Genomic DNA, 20622 nt, shown 5'->3' with positions numbered 1-20622 from the left:
TGGGATCCCTCTTCCTTCCTAAGAACCCGGGTCGAGCTCCCAGCTCCAGACCACGGGCCCCGAACTATTCGTGTCCTTTCTTGCTTGTTCCCGATTCCTTCCAGACACTGCTGTGCCCGGAGCTCGCTCCTTACTCTCTCAATTCTGTGTGAGATGGCTCCTCACTTCCCCTCTGGAAGACCCGCCTCCTGGATTCCCGAACTAGTGGGCAAGAGGTCCCAAACCTCATGATGGCTACCCCAACACCTACCATAGCCCGGTCCCAGTGGAAGAGCTCCCGTGTTATGTGTTGGATGGGTGTTTTAGTGGTGGTTACTGGTGACGACCTCCTCCGTATCCGAGATGAGCACCGCACCTCGGTGAGGGGCAGTACCCTTTGGCGCCTGAAGCCTCAGGGGCGCCACAGATGTGTAGACAGGTATATGGACATGTAGAGAGGTATATGGACGTGTAGACAGGTATGTGGACATGTAGACAGGTATATGGACATGAAGAGAGGTATATGGACGTCATGCCCACCCAGGTTTATACATACGGGAACACCCTTTTCTCCGGCAGCACCTGCAGGTCCTTGTGGGCCCGGTCTTCCTGGAGGCCCGATGGGTCCACCCTGGCCGGGTCCACCTCTCTCACCAGGAGATCCCTATGGATAATATTAACAACTGGTGACTCAAGTAAACAGGAAAACATAAATTTTATTATCACAAGTGACAAAAACAGAGAAATCCCTAAAGAGAGCAAGTGCAAGAGTGCATCCAGGTGTAATAATACTGATCGTATAATATAACAGTAATTAGTATATCTCTTATTAACGGAAATGGTAGTATGGGATGCATAAACTATATCTGTATAGTCAGAAACATATGTTCTCTATCATGAAAGGTGAGAGTAATAAAGACGATGAGAACTTACTGCTGGACCAGCGGGACCTGCTGGACCTTCATTACCCTTCAGACCTGGACCCCCCTAAGAGGTAAAGAAAATCAAAGATTTAGTAATTTTACCTGACAACTCAACACAGAAAAAAAGAAAAGACAATAAAATGTAGAATGTCTTGTGATCTGTGACTACAGTATCGTTAATGTTTTGTCGTCGGTGTCAAGTTGTTAGTGACGCACATCCGGCGTCATTAACGATATCGCAGCGTGTTACACTTACCAGCGACCTTATGCGACCTCAAAAATGGTGAAAATCGTTCACCATGGAGAGGTCGTCCCAAACTCAAAAATCGGTAAGGGTTGTTTATCCAGGTGGTTCATCGCTCATGCGGCAGCACACATCGCTATGTGTAACACCGCATGAGCGAGGAACGTCTCCTTACCTGCCGCTGGCCACAATGTGGAAGGAAGGAGGTGGGCGGGATGTTACGTCCTGCTCATCTCCGCCCCTCCGCTTTGATTGGCCGGCAGCTTAGTGATATTGTGACGTCGCTGTGATGCCAAACGTCCCTCCCCCTTGAAGGAGGGATTGTTAGGCAGTCACAGCGACGCCGCCGACCAGGTAAGTGCGGGTGACGCTGCCGTAGCGATAATGTTCGCAGCGGCAGCGATCACAAACAATCACATGCGCGACGGGGGCGGGTACTTACACGCTCACTATCGCTACAAATTGCTAGCGATATCGCTACCGTGTAAAGCCCCGTTAAGGCTCCAGCACCAGAGAATCAGCGATAGTCTGAGACACACCCCCTGCCTCCTCATTGGTTCAGGCTGCTCCCTCCCTCTGATTATAAATTCAGACTACAAACCTATCAGTGAGAGAAAGGAGGACGGGGATCTGGAGCGCTGCCTTAGGGCGGCTTTGCACACTACGACATCGCAGGTGCGATGTCGGTGGGGTCAAATCGAAAGTGATGCACATCCGGCGTCACTTGCGATATCGTAGTGTGTAAATCCTAGATGATACGATGAACGAGCGCAAAAGCGTCGTTATCGTATCATCGGTGCAGGCTCCGACATTTCCATAATGCCGCTGCAGCGACAGGTACGATGTTGTTCCTCATTCCTGTGGCAGCACACATCGCTGTGTATGGAGCCGCAGGAGCGAGGAACATCTCCTTACCTGCCGCCAGCGGCTATACGGAAGGAAGGAGGTGGGCGGAATGTTTACATCCTGCTCATCTCCGCCCCTCCTCCGCCATTGGCCGCCTGCCGTGTGACGTCGCTGTGACGCTGCACGACCCGCCCCCTTAGGAAGGAGGCGGGTCACCGGCCAGAGCGACGGTCGCAGGGCAGGTGAGTGCATGTGAAGCTGGCGTAGCGATAATTATCGCTACGCCAGCTATCACAAGATATCGTACCTGCGACGGGGGCGGGGACTATCGCGTGCGACATCGCAGCATCGGCTTGCGATGTCGCAACGTGCAAAGCCCGCCTTAAGCTGGATACAAAATTATCAGGAGTATTTTTTCATAGAAAACTTTCTTTCAGATTTCAGAGACCTGACAGAAGCCATTAACAAAGAGAATTTTGTCTATTTCTTTGTTCTCAGATCTACATAGAAGAAGCGGAGTCAAATTCCAGGAGATGTACTAAAAATGGCAGCCACATGTACAGAGCTATGTGGTCATTATGGTGATATGTGTTATGGTCCTGGAGATATTCTCTGTATGGTAAAGTTGTTTGTACATTAAACTTTATCTAATGTGTGGAGTATCAATGCTGTGCGGCCTTCATTTGCTTTTTCTTCAGTGATTCCCAATTCTATTTCTCCTGATGGTTATAGGCCGAGAACACCAATACAAATAATAGAGAAAAAATTCAGAACGCAACCTGAATGTGACGCGTGGGACCAGGGAAGAAGGACGAGTGTCTGAAATCTAGTCCTAACATCCTCCTGCTCTGATATCTATGTGGTTACCACCATATTAATGATGATGTGCCCTCTCCCCGGTAAGGTCACACGTCAGGTACTCACCGGTGTACCGGGCAGGCCTCTCTCTCCAGGAAATCCTCTCAGACCCGCTGGACCATCCTTTCCAGGGACACCAACACCGCCGGGATCTCCCTTTGAAAAAAAAGAATGAGCGGAAGTGTAAGAAATGCTAAAATAACGAGGGGTAAAAGCAAATAACCCTACAACTACTAACAGGTAAATAACACTGATCATCTGGTTATGCAGGATCCCGCCTGGGGTGGATATATTTTTATATTATTAATAATTGAACAGTCAATTCTTGAAGTTGATGTGCTGGAGAGAGGAAAAAAGGCAACAATAAGGAGGTAAGCGAGGCTGACAAGGGCCAATTGATGATTACTAGATGATTAGATCACAGCATCTCCAAACAGATTATAAGGTAGGTCTTATGGGGTTTTCCCGGTATATAGCGGGTCTTGCGGGGTCTTCCCTGTATATACTGAATCTTGTGTTGCGTTCCCGGTATACGGAGGGTCTTATGGGGTGTTCCCGGTATACGACAGGTCTTGTGGGGTATTCCTAGTATACGGCAGCTCTCTTGGAATGTTCCCAGTATATAGTGGGTCTTGTGGGGTGAACCCAGTATACATCAGGTTTTTGTAGTGTTTTCCCAGTATAAGGCGGCTCTTGTGGGGTGTTGTCGGTATACGGCAGGTCTTGTTCGATTTTCCTGGTATTTGGAAGATCTTGTGCGGTGCTCCCAGTATACAGTTGGTCTTGTAGGGTGTTCCTGATACACGGCAGGTCTTGTGCGGTATTCCTAGTATATGATGGGTCTTCTAAGGTATTCCTGGCTTATACTGCAGGTGTTGTGGGGTCTGTCCTGTATACTGCGGGTCTTATAAGTTATTCCCCATATTCGACGGGTCTTGTGGTGTGTTCCCGGTATGCGGCGGGTCTTGTAAGGAGTTCCCGATACACGGCAGGCCTTGTGGGGTGTTCCCAGTACATGGTAAGTCTTGTAAGGTATTCCTGGTTTATACTGCAGGTCTTGTGGGGTGTTCCCTGTATACGGTGGGTCTTGTAAGTTATTCCCCACATGTGACAGGTCTTGTGGTGTGTTCCTGTTATACGGTGGGTCTTGTGGGGGGGGTCCCGATACACGGCAGGTCTTGTGGGGTGTTCCTCATATTTGGCAGGTTTTGTGAGGTGTCCTCAATATGCAGCAGTTACTACTCACCAAAAGTAGTCCAAAGAAGGCACCAGAGTCAGAGGCGCCAATTTTATGTGCGTGTAGAGCGAGGACTAAGCTGCCTGGTCCTGTTATACAGAAGAGCTACTGTACTACAAATTGCTGAAAAAGTAATGCTAACTATGATAATAAAGTGTCAGTACACACAGAGCTTCACAGCTTGTGTATGGGCTGAGTAGCCATAGACTGGTCCATGATGGGCCCATGCTGACCCCTGTCCACTGCTAAAAGTTCCTCAGTAGAAGAAGCGTGATGGACCAATTTTCTGCTGGGAAACCTTAGGTCCTGGCATTCATGTAGATGTGACACTTACTACCTCCCTAACTATTGTACAGTCCATGTGTCCAGATCTCAATCTAACAAGCATCTTTGGGATGTGCTGGAACACAAGTCCAATTCATATGGGCCGCACTGTGCCACTTACGGGCGGGATCTGCTGCTAACATCTTGATGCCAGGAATCACAGGACACCATCACAGATCTTGGGTTGTGCATATAGTGTGGCACTGGTATCCACTGAAGAAGTTGGATTTTTTTTTAAGGTAGTGGGGATCATTACACATCTGAATGGGTTAGAGCTGATTTGGCGGCTCCAGGGGCGTAAATCAGACACAAGGAGTTATGGCTGATTGGAGCATGTAGAATTTACAGTAGAGTTTTGTTTGCTATAATGTGCAATCACTTTTTGATAGTTGAAGGACCAGTCTCTGAGACCTCAAACAATCCTGAGAACGATGGTCTGCAGAGCTCAGGTAGCACTGCATGCTCTGCACATTGGTGCTGCTATACAGGAGCCGCAGCTCAGCCTTATTCATGTGACTGGGTCCAGCTCTGGGCAGTCGGGTGGCCAAGAGCACCGAGGTACAGGGAAGATTCCTAGTAGTACCCTTCATTCTTTGGATAGGTGGAAGTCTTAAAGTCCAGAGAAGGTCTTAGGCCTTGCAGAGATCATAATATAATGGCAAATCCTAGTGAAACACAATTTATTTGATAGGACTCACCACTTCAGGTGCATAAGGACAAGTAATTTACTGCCATGTGGAAGTATTTGGGCTTCAAATTGAAAATGGAAGAGTTAATATTTGCTCACCTTAGTCCCTTCTTTACCAGATGCACCGGACAAGCCCTGCTCTCCTGGAGGTCCTGGGGGACCCGGGTGTCCTCTCTCTCCCATTTGGCCAGATTCACCTTGAGCTCCCTGCATATAAACAGACATTTAGTGAAAACATCTGTCAGACAAGTGATGGAAGATGCCAAATCAATGAACTGATGAGAGATGTCCTGTGTGTATCGTACCTGAGGTCCCACCACACCAGGAGGTCCAGTAGTTCCCATTTTACCTTGGAAACCCTACAAAGACATAAGAAACGAAGAGACGAGCTTTTATATGATATGGCGGCTTTGTGACAGTTTTATACGATATTGTCAGAAGGTTATATCTGTGGATCACCAGGAAGTCTCAGTACTCACCACTTCTCCCCTCTGCCCGGGATGTCCTGGGATCCCATCCTTTCCTGGGGGACCCTGGAGAAGAACAAGAAGATGGAGAAATAAGTGTTTTGTCCTGTCTTCATAGAGACCATGTCTTCCAGGGATCAATGTCTCAGAAGTGTTACGAATAGTGACATCAGAGATTATTAATAACGCCATAGGTTTTCTAATAGTATCTCCATCATTAAAGTCAGTGCGGTCACAGGCGGGGATTCTTATCGTTAAGGCCTTGTTCACAATGGTATCATGATTTTTGGGTCACATAAGACATATGATGGATCAGTTCTGGCCCATGTTGTATTCGATCCTGATGGATCCCACCAATACAATAGATGTCAGTTTTTGTTTTTTTAACTGTTCAGGATAGTACCGGATATAACAAACCCCATGGAAGAGAATCTATATGATAATATTTTTAAGCGCCGTGAAATATTAAGGCGCCCGAGCATGGTAGTGCCCGCTCATCACTAGTTACGAGTACTGAGCACCCGAGCATGGTAGTGCCCGCTCATCACTAGTTACGAGTACTGAGCACCCGAGCATGGTAGTGCTCGCTCATCACTAGTTATGAGTACAGAGCACCCGAGCATTGTAGTGCCCGCTCATCACTAGTTATAAGTACCGAGCACTCAAGTATGGTCGTGCCCGCTCATCACTAGTTACGAGTACCGAGCACTCAAGCATGGTAGTGCCCGCTCATCACTAGTTACGAGTACCGAGCACTCAAGCATGGTAGTGTCTGCTCATCACTAGTTACCAGTACTGAGCACCTGAGCATGGTAGTGCCCGCTCATCACTAGTTACCAGTACTGAGCACCTGAGCATGGTAGTGCCCGCTCATCACTAGTTACCAGTACTGAGCACCTGAGCATGGTAGTGCCCGCTCATCACTAGTTACAAGTACCGATCATCCGAGCATGGTAGTGCCCGCTCATCACTAGTTACGAATATTGAGCACCCGAGCATGGTAGTGCCGTTCATCACTAGTTACGAGTACCGAGCACCTGAGCATTGTAGTGCCCGCTCATCACTAGTTACGAGTACCGAGCACCTGAGCATGGTAGTGCCCGCTCATCACTAGTTACGAGTACCTGAGCATGGTAGTGCTTGCTCATCACTACTTACGAGTACCGAGCACCTGAGCATGGAAGTGCTCGCTCATGACTACTTACGAGTACCGAGCACCTGAGCATGGTAGTGCCCGCTCATCACTACTTACGAGTACTGAGTACCCGAGCATGGTAGTGCCCGCTCATCACTAGTTACAAGTACAGAGCACCCAAGCATGGTAGTGCCCGCTCATCACTACTTATGAGTGCCGAGCCCCGAGCATGGTAGTGCCTGCTCTTCACTAGTTCCGAGCACCCGAACATGGTAGTGCCCGTTCATCACTACTTACGAGTACCGGTCGCCCGAGCATGGTAGTGCCCTCTCATCACTAATCATAAGCTGTGGCCAAAACTCTAAACAGTTTGGTTTTTTTGACAATATTTAGGAGCAATCTCAGAATTGAACACTGCAATTTTCATGTCACTCAACCACAGACACTGGTCCCCATAGTATTATACAAAATGTACGGGCACCTTATATGCTTACATTAATGATGTAGCATAATTACAGCTCATCGACAATAGTGCAGAGTTGGTGGTAAGAATTGAATGGTGTACTCACAGGAGGTCCTTTAGGCCCAGGGAAGCCATTAGATCCTTGTGGTCCAGGAAGACCCTGGAAAAGAAGAAGCCGACTTAGAGGAAACACGGAAAGAAGAAAGTGGTAAAATATAAAAAAGGTGAAATAAGTCACATGAGAAATAAATGATATTATAGGGAACTAATGATAAAACTAAGATGGTGTGAAGAAGAAAGAGTAAGAATCAACTGGTAGTAAATACAGAGAGGTGAAGAAACGTAAAGTGTCACATGGATGTAGATGATTACACAATATACGGGGCAACGACAAGAACTATGAGATCGATATAATATTGATTATGAAGATTATGTTGATTTGAGATCCGGACTTACTCTCTCTCCTGCTGGGCCGGAAGGACCGTCTCCTCCAGATGTGCCCTAGAGGGAGCAAAATAAGTGATTACATGGCGAAACCCTAGAATGTCACATATATAATGTTTCTGGGATGGAGTTTACTAACACACAACTGTCATTATCATTACGTGTGGATTAATATGTGGTGACAATGGTTTGGGTACAGGTGTAATTTCTGCTTTATTATGCTGATGTGAGGAATATCGGCCTCTTTCTCAGCGGCTGCACATTTATTTATTGCATTGTATCCGCCCATCATCATAATAAAATATACAATATCTATGCTAAAGGCTGAAGAATCACAATAAAATAGGAGAAATAAGACAGCAAAGTTTATTTTACAACCTTTGGTCCAGATTTTCCTGTGGCTCCTCGGGGGCCTCTTTGACCTCTTGGACCCTGGAAAAAAAAAACCAGATTATTATTAAACATAGAAAATAGACATTGCATCCCATTACACTATATCCCATTACACTGCATCCTATTACACTGCATCCCATTAATTGTTGTCAGTCCTCCTGTAACGTCCACACTTTATGGCAGCATTACGGACATATTACGGCTTAACCAGGACCAGATATTGTTTATAATATCCTAATATATAGAAAGACGCAGGGAAAGATCCGAACAATGATAGTGTCAGGTCTGACTGGGAGAATAAACTAAACAGCTGCTAAGAATTTGTTCAGGTAGGAAAAAGTGAGATAAAAAATAATTGAGGAAATCACTTACAGAGGGTCCCCTCTCTCCCCTAGGGCCTGATTTTCCAGAAAGACCCTGAAAAAAAATTAAAATAAGAATTTTACTTGCACAACAAGCAATAAAAAAATACATAAAATATCAATATTACCAATATAAACAGTTCTGTACTAACACAACACTAGCAAATATACTTTTAAGTGAAGTTTTGCCTTTTTAATATATATAGTGATTTATTTTTTAATATATCGCATTGGGAAACAGTTATTGCCCCAAATCTCTTGTTTGGACATAACAGTCATTGCCAGCTGTCACCACTAGAGGGAGCTGAGGAGCTATCTGCATACAGTAAATGCCATGATAGGACCGTATGCAATGAGCTCCCTCTAGTGGTGGCTTCAGGCAATCTATGTTTATGCAGTGGATTCAGAAAAAAATGGTCAAACCACTACTAAGAAATAAAAAATATATAATTACTTTACCATTTTTAAATGAAAAAAAAAAAATTATTAGAAATTCTAAAGAAGCTAAAACAAAGCAGCCAAGAATTTGGATTATAGGCCATTACATTGGCTAATTGATGTTCAATTTGCTAATTTCCAACTAATTGATCAATGTAGGGGGGTGTAATTATTTTAGCAGATAACGTCCCATACCCGTGCTCCCTTTTCTCCGTTGGCCCCTGCGAATCCTGGGAAGCCAAGTGATCCCTGTAATGATAGAACGTAACAGAAACGCTGAGTCATTGCCGAGTTTCCCGCTCTGCGTGCCCATTATGTTTTGGATAACCCTCCTTCACCTTCGTCCCCTGTCGTCCAGGATATCCGGGCAGGCCTGGGACACCTAGTTTACCCTGAAAGAAATAAAAAAAATACATCATTAATATCAATCCAGGTATTAATAGCTAATTAATAACTAACACACACCAGACACAACCACATCTCACCTTCTCACCAATCAATCCAAGGGGTCCGGGGTCTCCAGGAGGCCCAGATCTTCCCTTTGAACCCTCAGGTCCATCTTCTCCTCTTGACCCTGGAACTCCAAATTCACCCTAAAGAGAAATACAGAGAAAACATGTATAAGTAATGTTGGATATCCAGCACATAGAGTGTAAATCTCTATAAGCTAAGGGTATTTTCAGGGCTGATCTAGTTGCTGAGCTGCAGTACCTAAGAACGGCCACTACGCGGTGTATGGAGCTGTGCTGTTTCGGCTCCGCGCACAGCTTACACCAGGCCGCCACCAGACCTGCTCATAGCTAATGGTGGGGCGCCGGGCATCAGACCCCACTCATCTACTACAGACGACTGACGGGGAAATTAAACTCATCTTTCTGGAAAAACTCTTTAAATCCAACAGAACTAAACAGATTGTTTTGAAATAGTGAAGTTTTGATAGAATCAATTGTAAAACAAATCAGCAGAAGGTTCTTTGGCCTCAAGAAGCCGACTATTAGCAGAGGAAGGGGTATTGTCACCAATACAATGTAAATGGATTCAGTAATAGGATTTGTACAGGGATTTATTTTAGACAAATATAAAGTTTATGAGACAGATGGAGATGGGCCTCACCTTGTCTCCCTTTCCACCCATGTCGCCTTTGAATCCTGGGAAACCGTCTTCACCCTGTAAAATAAAGAATGAATGTGGTCGGGAAGGAATCATGTAAACGGGATCTAGTGGGGCATGGTGTGATGTGAGTGGTAACTGGGCAGTGCGCAGGTGGCGGATACCTACAAATCTGTATTATTCCTTACCTTTTCTCCCTTATGTCCTTTAAGACCCCTGATGCCATCAACTCCCTATAAAAAAACAAACAAAAGATAAGCAAAAATTCAGAAACATTCATATGGAGAAGATCCACTGTCCGAGGCCCTGTACCTGTACTATACGTATGTACTATACTGTACTGATCTATACCTGTACTACATGCACTACACTGCTCTCTATACTGTATTACATGGACTATACCTCTCTGTACCTGTACTGCTCTCTACCTGTACTACATGTACTATACATTTGTGACGCCCTGGACTAGCCAGGGGTCACAGGTAGTCCCCTGCATAACATCTGGTGCCCCAAAAAGGTCCCATCAGTTAATCAAAACCCTGAGTCACCCCTATCTGTCCTGGACATCCGCACTCGGGGGCGGGGTCAGGCAGTTGGCCATGCCCACCGAAGAGGATTGATGGGCAGGGGTGGGGAAAACCAACAGTGAGTTGCAGATTGTGTTAGGGAGAGGAAAGGAGAGGAGGTAGTGGAGAGAGCTGGAAGAAGTAAATCTGTCGGCCTAGGTAGGAGCCTAGGGACCCTGTGGCCAGGACACAGACGGTGGTGTCCATCTGCAGGAGGCTGGGAGTAGAACCGGCGGAACCGTCAAGGCACCGGGACAGGGTCGTAGCCTGCCGGTACCAAATCGGGGAGTCAAACTGAAACCGGAGCACCAAAGAAGGGTACTCAGACCCCGTACGAGGCCCAGAAGCAACTGGACCGAGTCAAATCAACTGATTGCGGCTTGGACTTGAGGTCCACTCCCACCCAAAGTCCCGATAGATGGCAACAGCCCACCGAGGAGGTTAGGAAGCCACCGCCCAGGCACCGCAATCCCACGGGCCAGCGCCTGCGGGCAAGAGGGCTCCTCCGGCACCTACAAGTCGGGGAGTGGACTACCGTTGTTGAGACATAGGCAGTCACACAGTAAAGAGGGTGCAGGGAAAGACGACACCATCAACCCGAGTAGGGGGAAAACACGCAGCCGGCTGCGGGCACCGACCACCATCCCGTTTCTGGTTTACCAACCTGTCAAGAGTGTTCATTCCTAGTGAGTACACCAGTGCCCTCAGGCACCGCGCTGCACAGCACCGCCCTGCCCTGCATCCCTCCTACGGCTTTGTTCATCTTCACCCCCCCAGCGGGCCCCGGGACCCATATCCCCTACCCACGGAGGGGTCAACACCTAGCGGCGCCACAACCCCGCCACCCGGGAGCCCCCACCATCACCAGCAGCGGTGGTGCCTTCAATCACCACGACTCGTGGGTGGCGTCACGAACAATTTCCATAGCGGCTCGGGCTGCACACCCACCCGATCACCAAAACAAACCCCCTCTTTTCAGAGCGACATGACCCCCTGGGTCTGGGGACGCTCGAGCCACCGACACACACACGAGCACGGACCCGAGTGGCTTGGCGGTCGCAGCCGAGCCCCAGGGCGGTACACATCCTCTAGCTGTACTCATATCTATCAGTACTACATGTACTGTACTGCTCTCTAGCTGTAATACATTTACTGCATTTCTCTCTTCATGTACTGATCCCAACCTATACTACATGTACTGTATTGTATTGCTCTTTACATGTACTGATTTATTCCTGTACTACACATACTGTTCTCTACCTTTACTACATGTACTGTAATGCTGCTCTCTGCCTGTACTACATGTACTGTAATGCTGCTCTCTGCCTGTACTACATGTACTGTAGTGCTGCTCTTTACCTGTACTACCTGTATTGCAATGCTGCTCTCTGCCTGTACTTCATGTACTATAATGCTGCTCTCTGCCTGTACTACATGTACTGTAATGCTGCTCTCTGCCTGTACTACATGTACTGTAATGCTGCTCTCTGCCTGTACTACATGTACTGTAATGCTGCTCTCTGCCTGTACTACATGTACTGTAGTGCTGCTCTTTACCTGTACTACCTGTATTGCAATGCTGCTCTCTGCCTGTACTTCATGTACTATAATGCTGCTCTCTGCCTGTACTACATGTACTGTAATGCTGCTCTCTGCCTGTACTTCATGTACTATAATGCTGCTCTCTGCCTGTACTACATGTACTGTAATGCTGCTCTCTACCTATACTTTATGCAGTATTCTGCTCACTACCTTTATATGACATGAAAGTAATTGTCCACGTTGTTAATTTTTTAGGGTTTAACACAGATTGTTACAAACGTGGATTACAAGCATCATTGTCCTAAATGGAGCTGTAGTAATAACACACGAATGCAAATGAAAAGAATCCGGTTAATCAAGAGCTTTTATTTCCAGTACCTTCACGCCGCGGGGTCCAGGGTAACCAATTGGACCTTGTGGACCAGAAGGACCCTAAAGATATGAGAAGGAAGAACTTATTAGAAAGCAAAGAAAAATTGTGACTAATTTCCATGGCACAAACTAAGACTAGCTATGACAAACAGAACAATAATTGTAAGTGATATGACGAACAATATTCTTATGTTTTTGACTAAGGTGTAAGTTTTACAGTTATTCTTGACTAAGCTCTATATATTAATGACATTAACATAAAGAATACATGCAAAATGATTCATAGGATGGTTTTTAGATGACAATTTTTAGAGGACATAGTTTGGCGAGATTTTAGCAGCTGGACGCCCTTCCTGTTGATAGAACCCTAAGGTGATCGAGGTTTGGTTTACAACTCAGGGGTGTGCGGATGACTTGGGCAATAATGCAGATAGGAAAAAGGAGCCTTAAAGGGGGCATTACACACAACGACATCGCTAACGAGATGTCATTGGGGTCACGGAATTCGTGACGCACATCCGGCCTCGTTTGCATCATCGTTGCGTGTGACACGTACGAGCGACCGCTAACTATGTAAAATACTCACCAAATCGTTGATTGTTGACGCGTCGTCCATTTCCCAAATACCGTTGCTGCTTTTGGATGCAGGTTGTTTGTCGTTCCTGAGGCAGCACACATCTCTATGTGTGACACCGCAGGAACGACGAACAGCACCGTACCTGCGTCCTCCGGCAACGAGGTGGACGTGTCTTTCATGCGGCTGCTCTCCGCCCCTCCGCTTCTATTGGATGCCTGCCGTGTGACATTGCTGTGACGCCGCACGAACCACCCCCTTAGAAAAGAGGTAGTTCGCCGGCCACAGCGACGTCGCTGGCAAGGTAAGTACATGTGACGGGTGTTAGCGATATTGTGTGCCATGGGCAGTGATTTGCCCGTGACGCACAAACGACGGGGGTGGGTGCGATCGGCAGCGACATCGCTAGCGATGTCGCTGCATGTAAAGTGGCCTTTAGTACAGAACATCAAATTTTTGTTCAAAATTGGAACATAATGTTCAGTGTACGGCCATTGTAACGGGGAAAGCTCATTATTCCATTGTTAAAATATAAACTGAGGCATCAGAGGTCATACTCACATGGTTGCCTTTAAATCCTCCAGGACCTTCTTTACCAGGATGACCCTAGAGAAAAAAAAAGAAATGTTAGGATGTGACCAAAGTGATCCGGATGAGCAGACGGATATACCCTGATCATGGTCACTGTAACATGTTCCCTTCCACATTACAAATGGTGACATGTGAGCGCTGATATTATACCGTTCGATAACAGAAAGAAAATCCCCTGCACCATGTGAGGAAGGAGCTTTGGAGATGTTATTGTTTTTGCACATTTACAGCACAATTCTGATAAGTTAGTGAACCATGTCTAGTATGGGGTGACAGAGAGAAGTGAGGCTGGAACCTCTAACGCAGGGCTCTGTTTTCTTTTTCCCTTTTTCCTCTTACTTAAAGTTTCTATTCTATTCTATTCTTTTTCTTTTTTTCGCTATTACTAGCTCTTCGATAATGCTTTAATTTGAAAATTGATCAATATCACTGTTTTTACTCATATATTGAGATCCATGTATTGTTTTGCCTACTAGATATGTCATTCTTGGTTTCCTTTTTCTTGGATCTCTTTAATAGTCTTATGTAATCACTTGAAAAATGTCATTGAATGTTTTGTATTGACTACATTTTCTTCAATAAATCTTGACTTGAACAAAATACAAAATGGCTCTTAAAACGTGTGAGACCTAAACATATTGTCCTTGGCTGTGTGGTCTTCCCTCTGATGGTGGCCACACACGACATCACGATGGGCCACAAAGAGGTCAATCCTTTGTCTGTTGGATCGACATGTCAGGAGGCTCAGGAACATTAAGGAATAACGTTTGGAACTCCATTCTATGTCTGAACTGGGTGCAAAAAACCTAAAAAACATCACTATGGGGAGATAAGGTATGCACACCAGTGACTATGGAAGGGGAATACATGGAATAGCAGAAACTGCTGTGTGAATACTGACATGAAAAATTCAATAGCTATACGCAAGAATGAAATGTGAAAAATGGAACCTGCATTACTGCCATGAATATATGAATAAAGAGAAATTTAGCTACTGAATTGATCAATGCAGAAGAGCCCCAACACTACGCCAAAGTATTTCTCTACGTTGGGGTCCCTAGCTTGTGTGTGTCCTCTCATGCAGTTAAAAAACTTACCGTGTATGGGAAGCTGAGACCCAGGCTATATATACGATGTGGATTGGCAATAGGTGTGTATGGGAAGGGTTCACAAACGAAAAACTACTAACATTAAGGAATAACGTTTGGAACTCCATTCTATGTCTGAACTGGGTGCATTGATCAATTCAGTAGCTAAATTTCTCTTTATTCATATATTCATGGCAGTAATGCAGGTTCCATTTTTCACATTTCATTCTTGCGTATAGCTATTGAATTTTTCATGTCAGTATTCACACAGCAGTTTCTGCTATTACATGTATTCCCCTTCCATAGTCACTGGTGTGCATACCTTATCTCCCCATAAGGAGGCTCAGGAAGACAGTGTAAAAAGCAAGAAAAGATCGTCTGATCCCATTTTACACATGTAGCTCCAGCAAACAATGGTTAAAAAAATCCAATCTGACAGACAATAGCCTGCTGCCGACCATCACAAACATCCAACAACCGGTTGGACACAATTGGCCACTTTGGGCTACCTTTCCTTTGCTGAACTTAAAATATTAGCAGTTTGTAAAATCGTCTGATCTTCGGGAGGCCGAGTGGCCAACAGTCGCCATATCTGACAGTGATTTTAGACAGTTTTGTAATATTGTCATTCTCAGACAATATATGATAAAATATACACATGTACAGTCAGGGCCAGAAATATTTGGACAGTGACACAAATTTTGTTATTTTAGCTGTTTACAAAAACATGTTCAGAAATACAATTCTATATATAATATGGGCTGAAAGTGCACACTCCCAGCTGCAATATGAGAGTTTTCACATCCAAATCGGAGAAAGGGTTTAGGAATCATAGCTCTGTAATGCATAGCCTCCTCTTTTTCAAGGGACCAAAAGTAATTGGACAAGGGACTCTAAGGGCTGCAATTAACTCTGAAGGCGTCTCCCTCGTTAACCTGTAATCAATGAAGTAGTTAAAAGGTCTGGGGTTGATTACAGGTGTGTGGTTTTGCATTTGGAAGCTGTTGCTGTGACCAGACAACATGCGGTCTAAGGAACTCTCAATTGAGGTGAAGCAGAACATCCTGAGGCTGAAAAAAAAGAAAAAATCCATCAGAGAGATAGCAGACATGCTTGGAGTAGCAAAATCAACAGTCGGGTACATTCTGAGAAAAAAGGAATTGACTGGTGAGCTTGGGAACTCAAAAAGGCCTGGGCGTCCACGGATGACAACAGTGGTGGATGATCGCCGCATACTTTCTTTGGTGAAGAAGAACCCGTTCACAACATCAACTGAAGTCCAGAACACTCTCAGTGAAGTAGGTGTATCTGTCTCTAAGTCAACAGTAAAGAGAAGACTCCATGAAAGTAAATACAAAGGGTTCACATCTAGATGCAAACCATTCATCAATTCCAAAAATAGACAGGCCAGAGTTAAATTTGCTGAAAAACACCTCATGAAGCCAGCTCAGTTCTGGAAAAGTATTATATGGACAGATGAGACAAAGATCAACCTGTACCAGAATGATGGGAAGAAAAAAGTTTGGAGAAGAAAGGGAACGGCACATGATCCAAGGCACACCACATCCTCTGTAAAACATGGTGGAGGCAACGTGATGGCATGGGCATGCATGGCTTTCAATGGCACTGGGTCACTTGTGTTTATTGATGACATAACAGCAGACAAGAGTAGCCGGATGAATTCTGAAGTGTACAGGGATATACTTTCAGCCCAGATTCAGCCAAATGCCGCAAAGTTGATCGGACGGCGCTTCATAGTACAGATGGACAATGACCCCAAGCATACAGCCAAAGCTACCCAGGAGTTCATGAGTGCAAAAAAGTGGAACATTCTGCAATGGCCAAGTCAATCACCAGATCTTAACCCAATTGAGCATGCATTTCACTTGCTCAAATCCAGACTTAAGACAGAAAGACCCACAAACAAGCAAGACCTGAAGGCTGCGGGTGTAAAGGCCTGGCAAAGCATTAAGAAGGAGGAAACCCAGCGTTTGGTGATGTCCATGGGTTCCAGACTTAAGGCAGTGATTGCCTCCAAAGGATTCGCAATAAAATATTGAAAATAAAAATATTTTGTTTGGGTTTGGTTTATTTGTCCAATTACTTTTGACCTCCTAAAATGTGGAGTGTTTGTAAAGAAATGTGACAATTCCTACAATTTCTATCAGATATTTTTGTTCAAACCTTCAAATTAAACGTTACAATCTGCACTTGAATTCTGTTGTAGAGGTTTCATTTCAAATCCAATGTGGTGGCATGCAGAGCCCAACTCGCCAAAATTGTGTCACTGTCCAAATATTTCTGGACCTAACTGTATATATCACACATATTAGAAGGATCTGTGATTATGTGTATTGATGTACATTAATGTCTGATTTTTAGACAAATAAAATCAGACAATTAAGGATTTGCAGATATGTCTGCTAGAAACCATGGACCATGTGATAGGTTACATGGTGAGCAGATACTTACAGGAGGCCCATCAGATCCAGGGATGCCGGGGAGGCCGGGTTTTCCGTTTGGTCCCTGTCGGTAAATATATTCCGTAAATGTTAGATGTGGATTACAATCACCCGTACACGTTATCATGTTGATCAAAGTGATACTTACAGCCTCTCCTGGGGGTCCCTGAGCTCCTTGAGGCCCTGAAAGCCCCTGTGTTCCAGAAGTTCCCTGCTGTCCTGGAGGGCCGGGCTCACCTTGTGGGCCCTAAAATACAGAACACAATAGCACCCTAATTATGTGCAGCTCATACTATGTTTTATTATAAATGTTAGGGGGTAATTTAACTTACCAAGTTTCCTTTTGGCCCCACATTTCCGTCCATACCTCTCACTCCCTACAGAGACATGACCGGTGTTACAATCACTCATCACACTGGTATACAGACCATCAGATATATGGAGGGGGCTCACCGGTGGGCCAGGAACACCAGGGGGGCCTTTGGGTCCCAGCAAACCTCTGACACCCTAAGGAAACACAAATATGACAACTAATTACAGTACAAACAAGTGTGTATTACCTATAATGTAACATAAAGAAGGATTTATTACATTGCCTGGAAGGAGAAAAACTCCATAATTTGGCAATGAGCCGTGTCAGCTATAGAGGAGCGCGATCAGGACTGGGCCACTAATGAGGATCATAGTAAATATGTGTCAAATACAGAATTATACTGATTCACTACATATCTGTATTCTTAGGCTAGGTTCACATTTCCGTCAATTTGTATCAGTCACAATCCGCGGCTCTGGTAAACAACGGAATCCGTTTGGCGGATTCCGTTGTTCCCATATTCTTGTATGAGCGGCGGATTGTGACTGATGCCCTTGCATTGCATCCTCCGCCCGACTGATCAGTCGTGGAATGACTGACCGTCGGGCAGCAGGAACGCAGCATGTAGCGTTTTTTGAGCAGCGGAATCATTTTGATTCCACTGCGCATGCTCTCTCTCAGCGGCCGAACGATCAGCTGATCGCCCGGCAGCCGGCTACTGTGAACGATCAGCTGATCGCTCTCTCTCTCATGTTTTACAACGGAATCCGACAATGAAATCTATTCTTGTCATCCGTTGTACAACGCATCAGTCACAAGTGTCAAGCAACGCATGTGACTGATGCAAATAACGGAAATGTGAACCTAGCCTTATCTGTTGTCAGCACTTCCAGAAATGATAATTAAAGGAATATTCCCATCTCCAATATCCTATCCCATTGCAGTAGCTTAGCTACGCTCATATAGTAACAGTTAGTTGTTTATGGTTGTAACCATGGGTAGCTAAGCTGCTGTAATGCTCTCCACATGAGGTAAAAGATATCATTAATCAGGAGAACTATACTACATTTCTAATTGGAGGTATTTTCCACCATTATCATTACACCAACTACATATTGGGGTGTGATCTTGGAGATGAGAATAACCCTTTCACACATTCCATATTATGATGTATTACATACAGGATGAAGTGAACCACAGAAAGGATATAAAAGTAATATCACTGATTGCAAAAAAGTTATGATCGATCCTACAATGTTCATTGTAGACTAACCATTGACCTCCAAATGTTTAAGAGATGTAATTGATTAGGAATAGTATAATAAATAGTCTTACTGGTTCACCAGGAAGTCCACGGGGTCCAACATCTCCGTCACCTCCCTAAGAGACATATAGATGATAATATCAGACACCGATCAAAGTGTGAGGAGTCATCGGGACCTCACGGCAGCATGGTCAGTACTCACCCGCTCTCCGTCTTCTCCGGGTGGTCCCAAAGGTCCTTGGGTTCCACCATCACCCTACAAAAAAACAGATCTCTCTTATCAGTGGACATGTGAACCTTAAAACGCCCCCATATTTCACCATAGTATTGTACTGTATGGCGGTGTTGGGCAGTACTCCACTTATTCTTCTAGACTACACAATATTTTTAGAGCTTCTTAAAGGCAAACTAATTACTTCTTCTTATTGTAACTTCCAGTGCGCTATAGACCTCACATCAGTTGAGATGAGGAATTATTATTTTTTTACCGTGATCATTGGAGAAAACTTCTAACATTTTATTCAAATTTAATTACATTCATAGAAAGCATAATTATACATAGATGTTAAAGATGGCAGATGGTATGTAATGAATGCCCGAGCAGTCAGTGAACCCTTGTGTGGTCGATCAGTCAGTGAATCCTTGTGTGGCCGAGCAGTCAGAGCACCCTTGTGTGGTCGAGCAGTCAGTGCACCCTTGGTGTGGCCGAGTAGTCAGAGCACCCTTCGTGTGGCCGAGCAGTCAGTGCACCATTGTGTGGCCGAGCAGTCAGTGCACCCTTGTGTGGCCGAGCAGTCAGTGCACCATTGTGTGGCCGAGCAGTCAGTGCACCATTGTGTGGCCGAGCAGTCAGTGCACCATTGTGTGGCCGAGCAGTCAGTGCACCATTGTGTGGCCGAGCAGTCAGTGCACCCTTGTGTGGCCGAGCAGTCAGTGCATCATTGTGTGGCCGAGCAGTCAGTGCACCATTGTGTGGCCGAGCAGTCAGTGCACCATTGTGTGGCCGAGCAGTCAGTGCACCCTTGTGTGGCTGAGCAGTCAGTGCACCCTTGTGTGGCCGAGCAGTCAGTGCACCCTTGTGTGGCCGAGCAGTCAGTGCACCCTTGTGTGGCCGAGCAGTCAGTGCACCCTTGGTGTGGCCAAGTAGTCAGTGAACCCTTGTGTGGCCGAGCAGTCAGCGCACCCTTGTGTGGCCGAGCAGTCAGTGAACCCTTCTGTGGCCGAGCAATCAGTGCACCCTTGTGTGGCCGAGCAGTCAGTGCCCCCTTGTGTGGCCGAGCAGTCAGTGCACCCTTGTGTGGCCGAGCAGTCAGTGCACCCTTGTGTGGCCGAGCAGTCAGTGCACCCTTGTGTGGCCGAGCAGTCAGTGCACCCTTGTGTGGCCGAGCAGTCAGTGCACCCTTGTGTGGCCGAGCAGTCAGTGCACCTTTGGTGTGGCCGAGCAGTCTGTGAACCCTTGTGTGGCCGAGCAGTCAGTGCACCTTTGGTGCGGCCGAGCAGTCAGTGCACCCTTGTGTGGCCGAGCAGTTAGTGCACCTTTGGTGTGGCCGAGCAGTCAGTGCACCCTTGTGTGGCCAAGCAGTTAGTGCACCTTTGGTGTGGCCGAGCAGTCAGTGCATCTTTGGTGTGGCCGAGCAGTCAGTGCACCCTTGTGTGGCCGAGCAGTCAGTGCACCCTTGTGTGGCCGAGCAGTCAGTGCACCCTTGTGTGGCCGAGCAGTCAGTGCACCTTTGGTGCGGCCGAGCAGTCAGTGCACCCTTGTGTGGCCGAGCAGTCAGTGCACCTTTGGTGGGGCCGAGCAGTCAGTGCATCTCTCCACCTACTGTTCTCCATCAATCCCCACCCTCCTCTCACTCCTGTAAAGCAAGAGCTCACGCAAGAAAAGGTGGAGACAGAGGGAAAACAAGTGGATGGGAAGGGGCCTGAACCACAGAAACAT

At 46.0% G+C, this 20622-nt stretch overlaps 1 protein-coding gene across 3 annotated transcripts in view; it reads right to left on the bottom strand.

Annotated features, from left to right (window-relative positions):
- Positions 1-20622, bottom strand: part of COL11A2 (collagen type XI alpha 2 chain) — a 110328-nt gene that overhangs the window by 22668 nt on the left and 67038 nt on the right. For all 3 annotated transcript variants that reach the window (XM_075323219.1, XM_075323217.1, XM_075323218.1), the window contains 23 exons: positions 18886-18939; positions 18755-18799; positions 17560-17613; positions 17439-17483; positions 17255-17353; positions 17117-17170; positions 13527-13571; positions 12398-12451; positions 10100-10144; positions 9915-9968; positions 9287-9394; positions 9140-9193; positions 8997-9050; positions 8374-8418; positions 7987-8040; positions 7621-7665; positions 7271-7324; positions 5579-5632; positions 5405-5458; positions 5199-5306; positions 2917-3006; positions 913-966; positions 536-643 (listed from right to left, as the gene is read on the bottom strand). In XM_075323219.1, the coding sequence (XP_075179334.1) occupies positions 536-643; positions 913-966; positions 2917-3006; positions 5199-5306; positions 5405-5458; positions 5579-5632; positions 7271-7324; positions 7621-7665; positions 7987-8040; positions 8374-8418; positions 8997-9050; positions 9140-9193; positions 9287-9394; positions 9915-9968; positions 10100-10144; positions 12398-12451; positions 13527-13571; positions 17117-17170; positions 17255-17353; positions 17439-17483; positions 17560-17613; positions 18755-18799; positions 18886-18939 (1431 nt within the window). The remainder of the gene's footprint in view (positions 1-535; positions 644-912; positions 967-2916; positions 3007-5198; positions 5307-5404; positions 5459-5578; positions 5633-7270; positions 7325-7620; positions 7666-7986; positions 8041-8373; positions 8419-8996; positions 9051-9139; positions 9194-9286; positions 9395-9914; positions 9969-10099; positions 10145-12397; positions 12452-13526; positions 13572-17116; positions 17171-17254; positions 17354-17438; positions 17484-17559; positions 17614-18754; positions 18800-18885; positions 18940-20622) is intronic.

The sequence above is a fragment of the Anomaloglossus baeobatrachus genome, chromosome 9 (assembly GCF_048569485.1).
Source record: "Anomaloglossus baeobatrachus isolate aAnoBae1 chromosome 9, aAnoBae1.hap1, whole genome shotgun sequence".
Lineage (NCBI taxonomy): Eukaryota > Metazoa > Chordata > Amphibia > Anura > Aromobatidae > Anomaloglossus > Anomaloglossus baeobatrachus.
The sequence above is the reverse complement of the archived record's forward strand: the minus strand, read 5'-3'. Positions and strand labels throughout refer to the sequence as shown.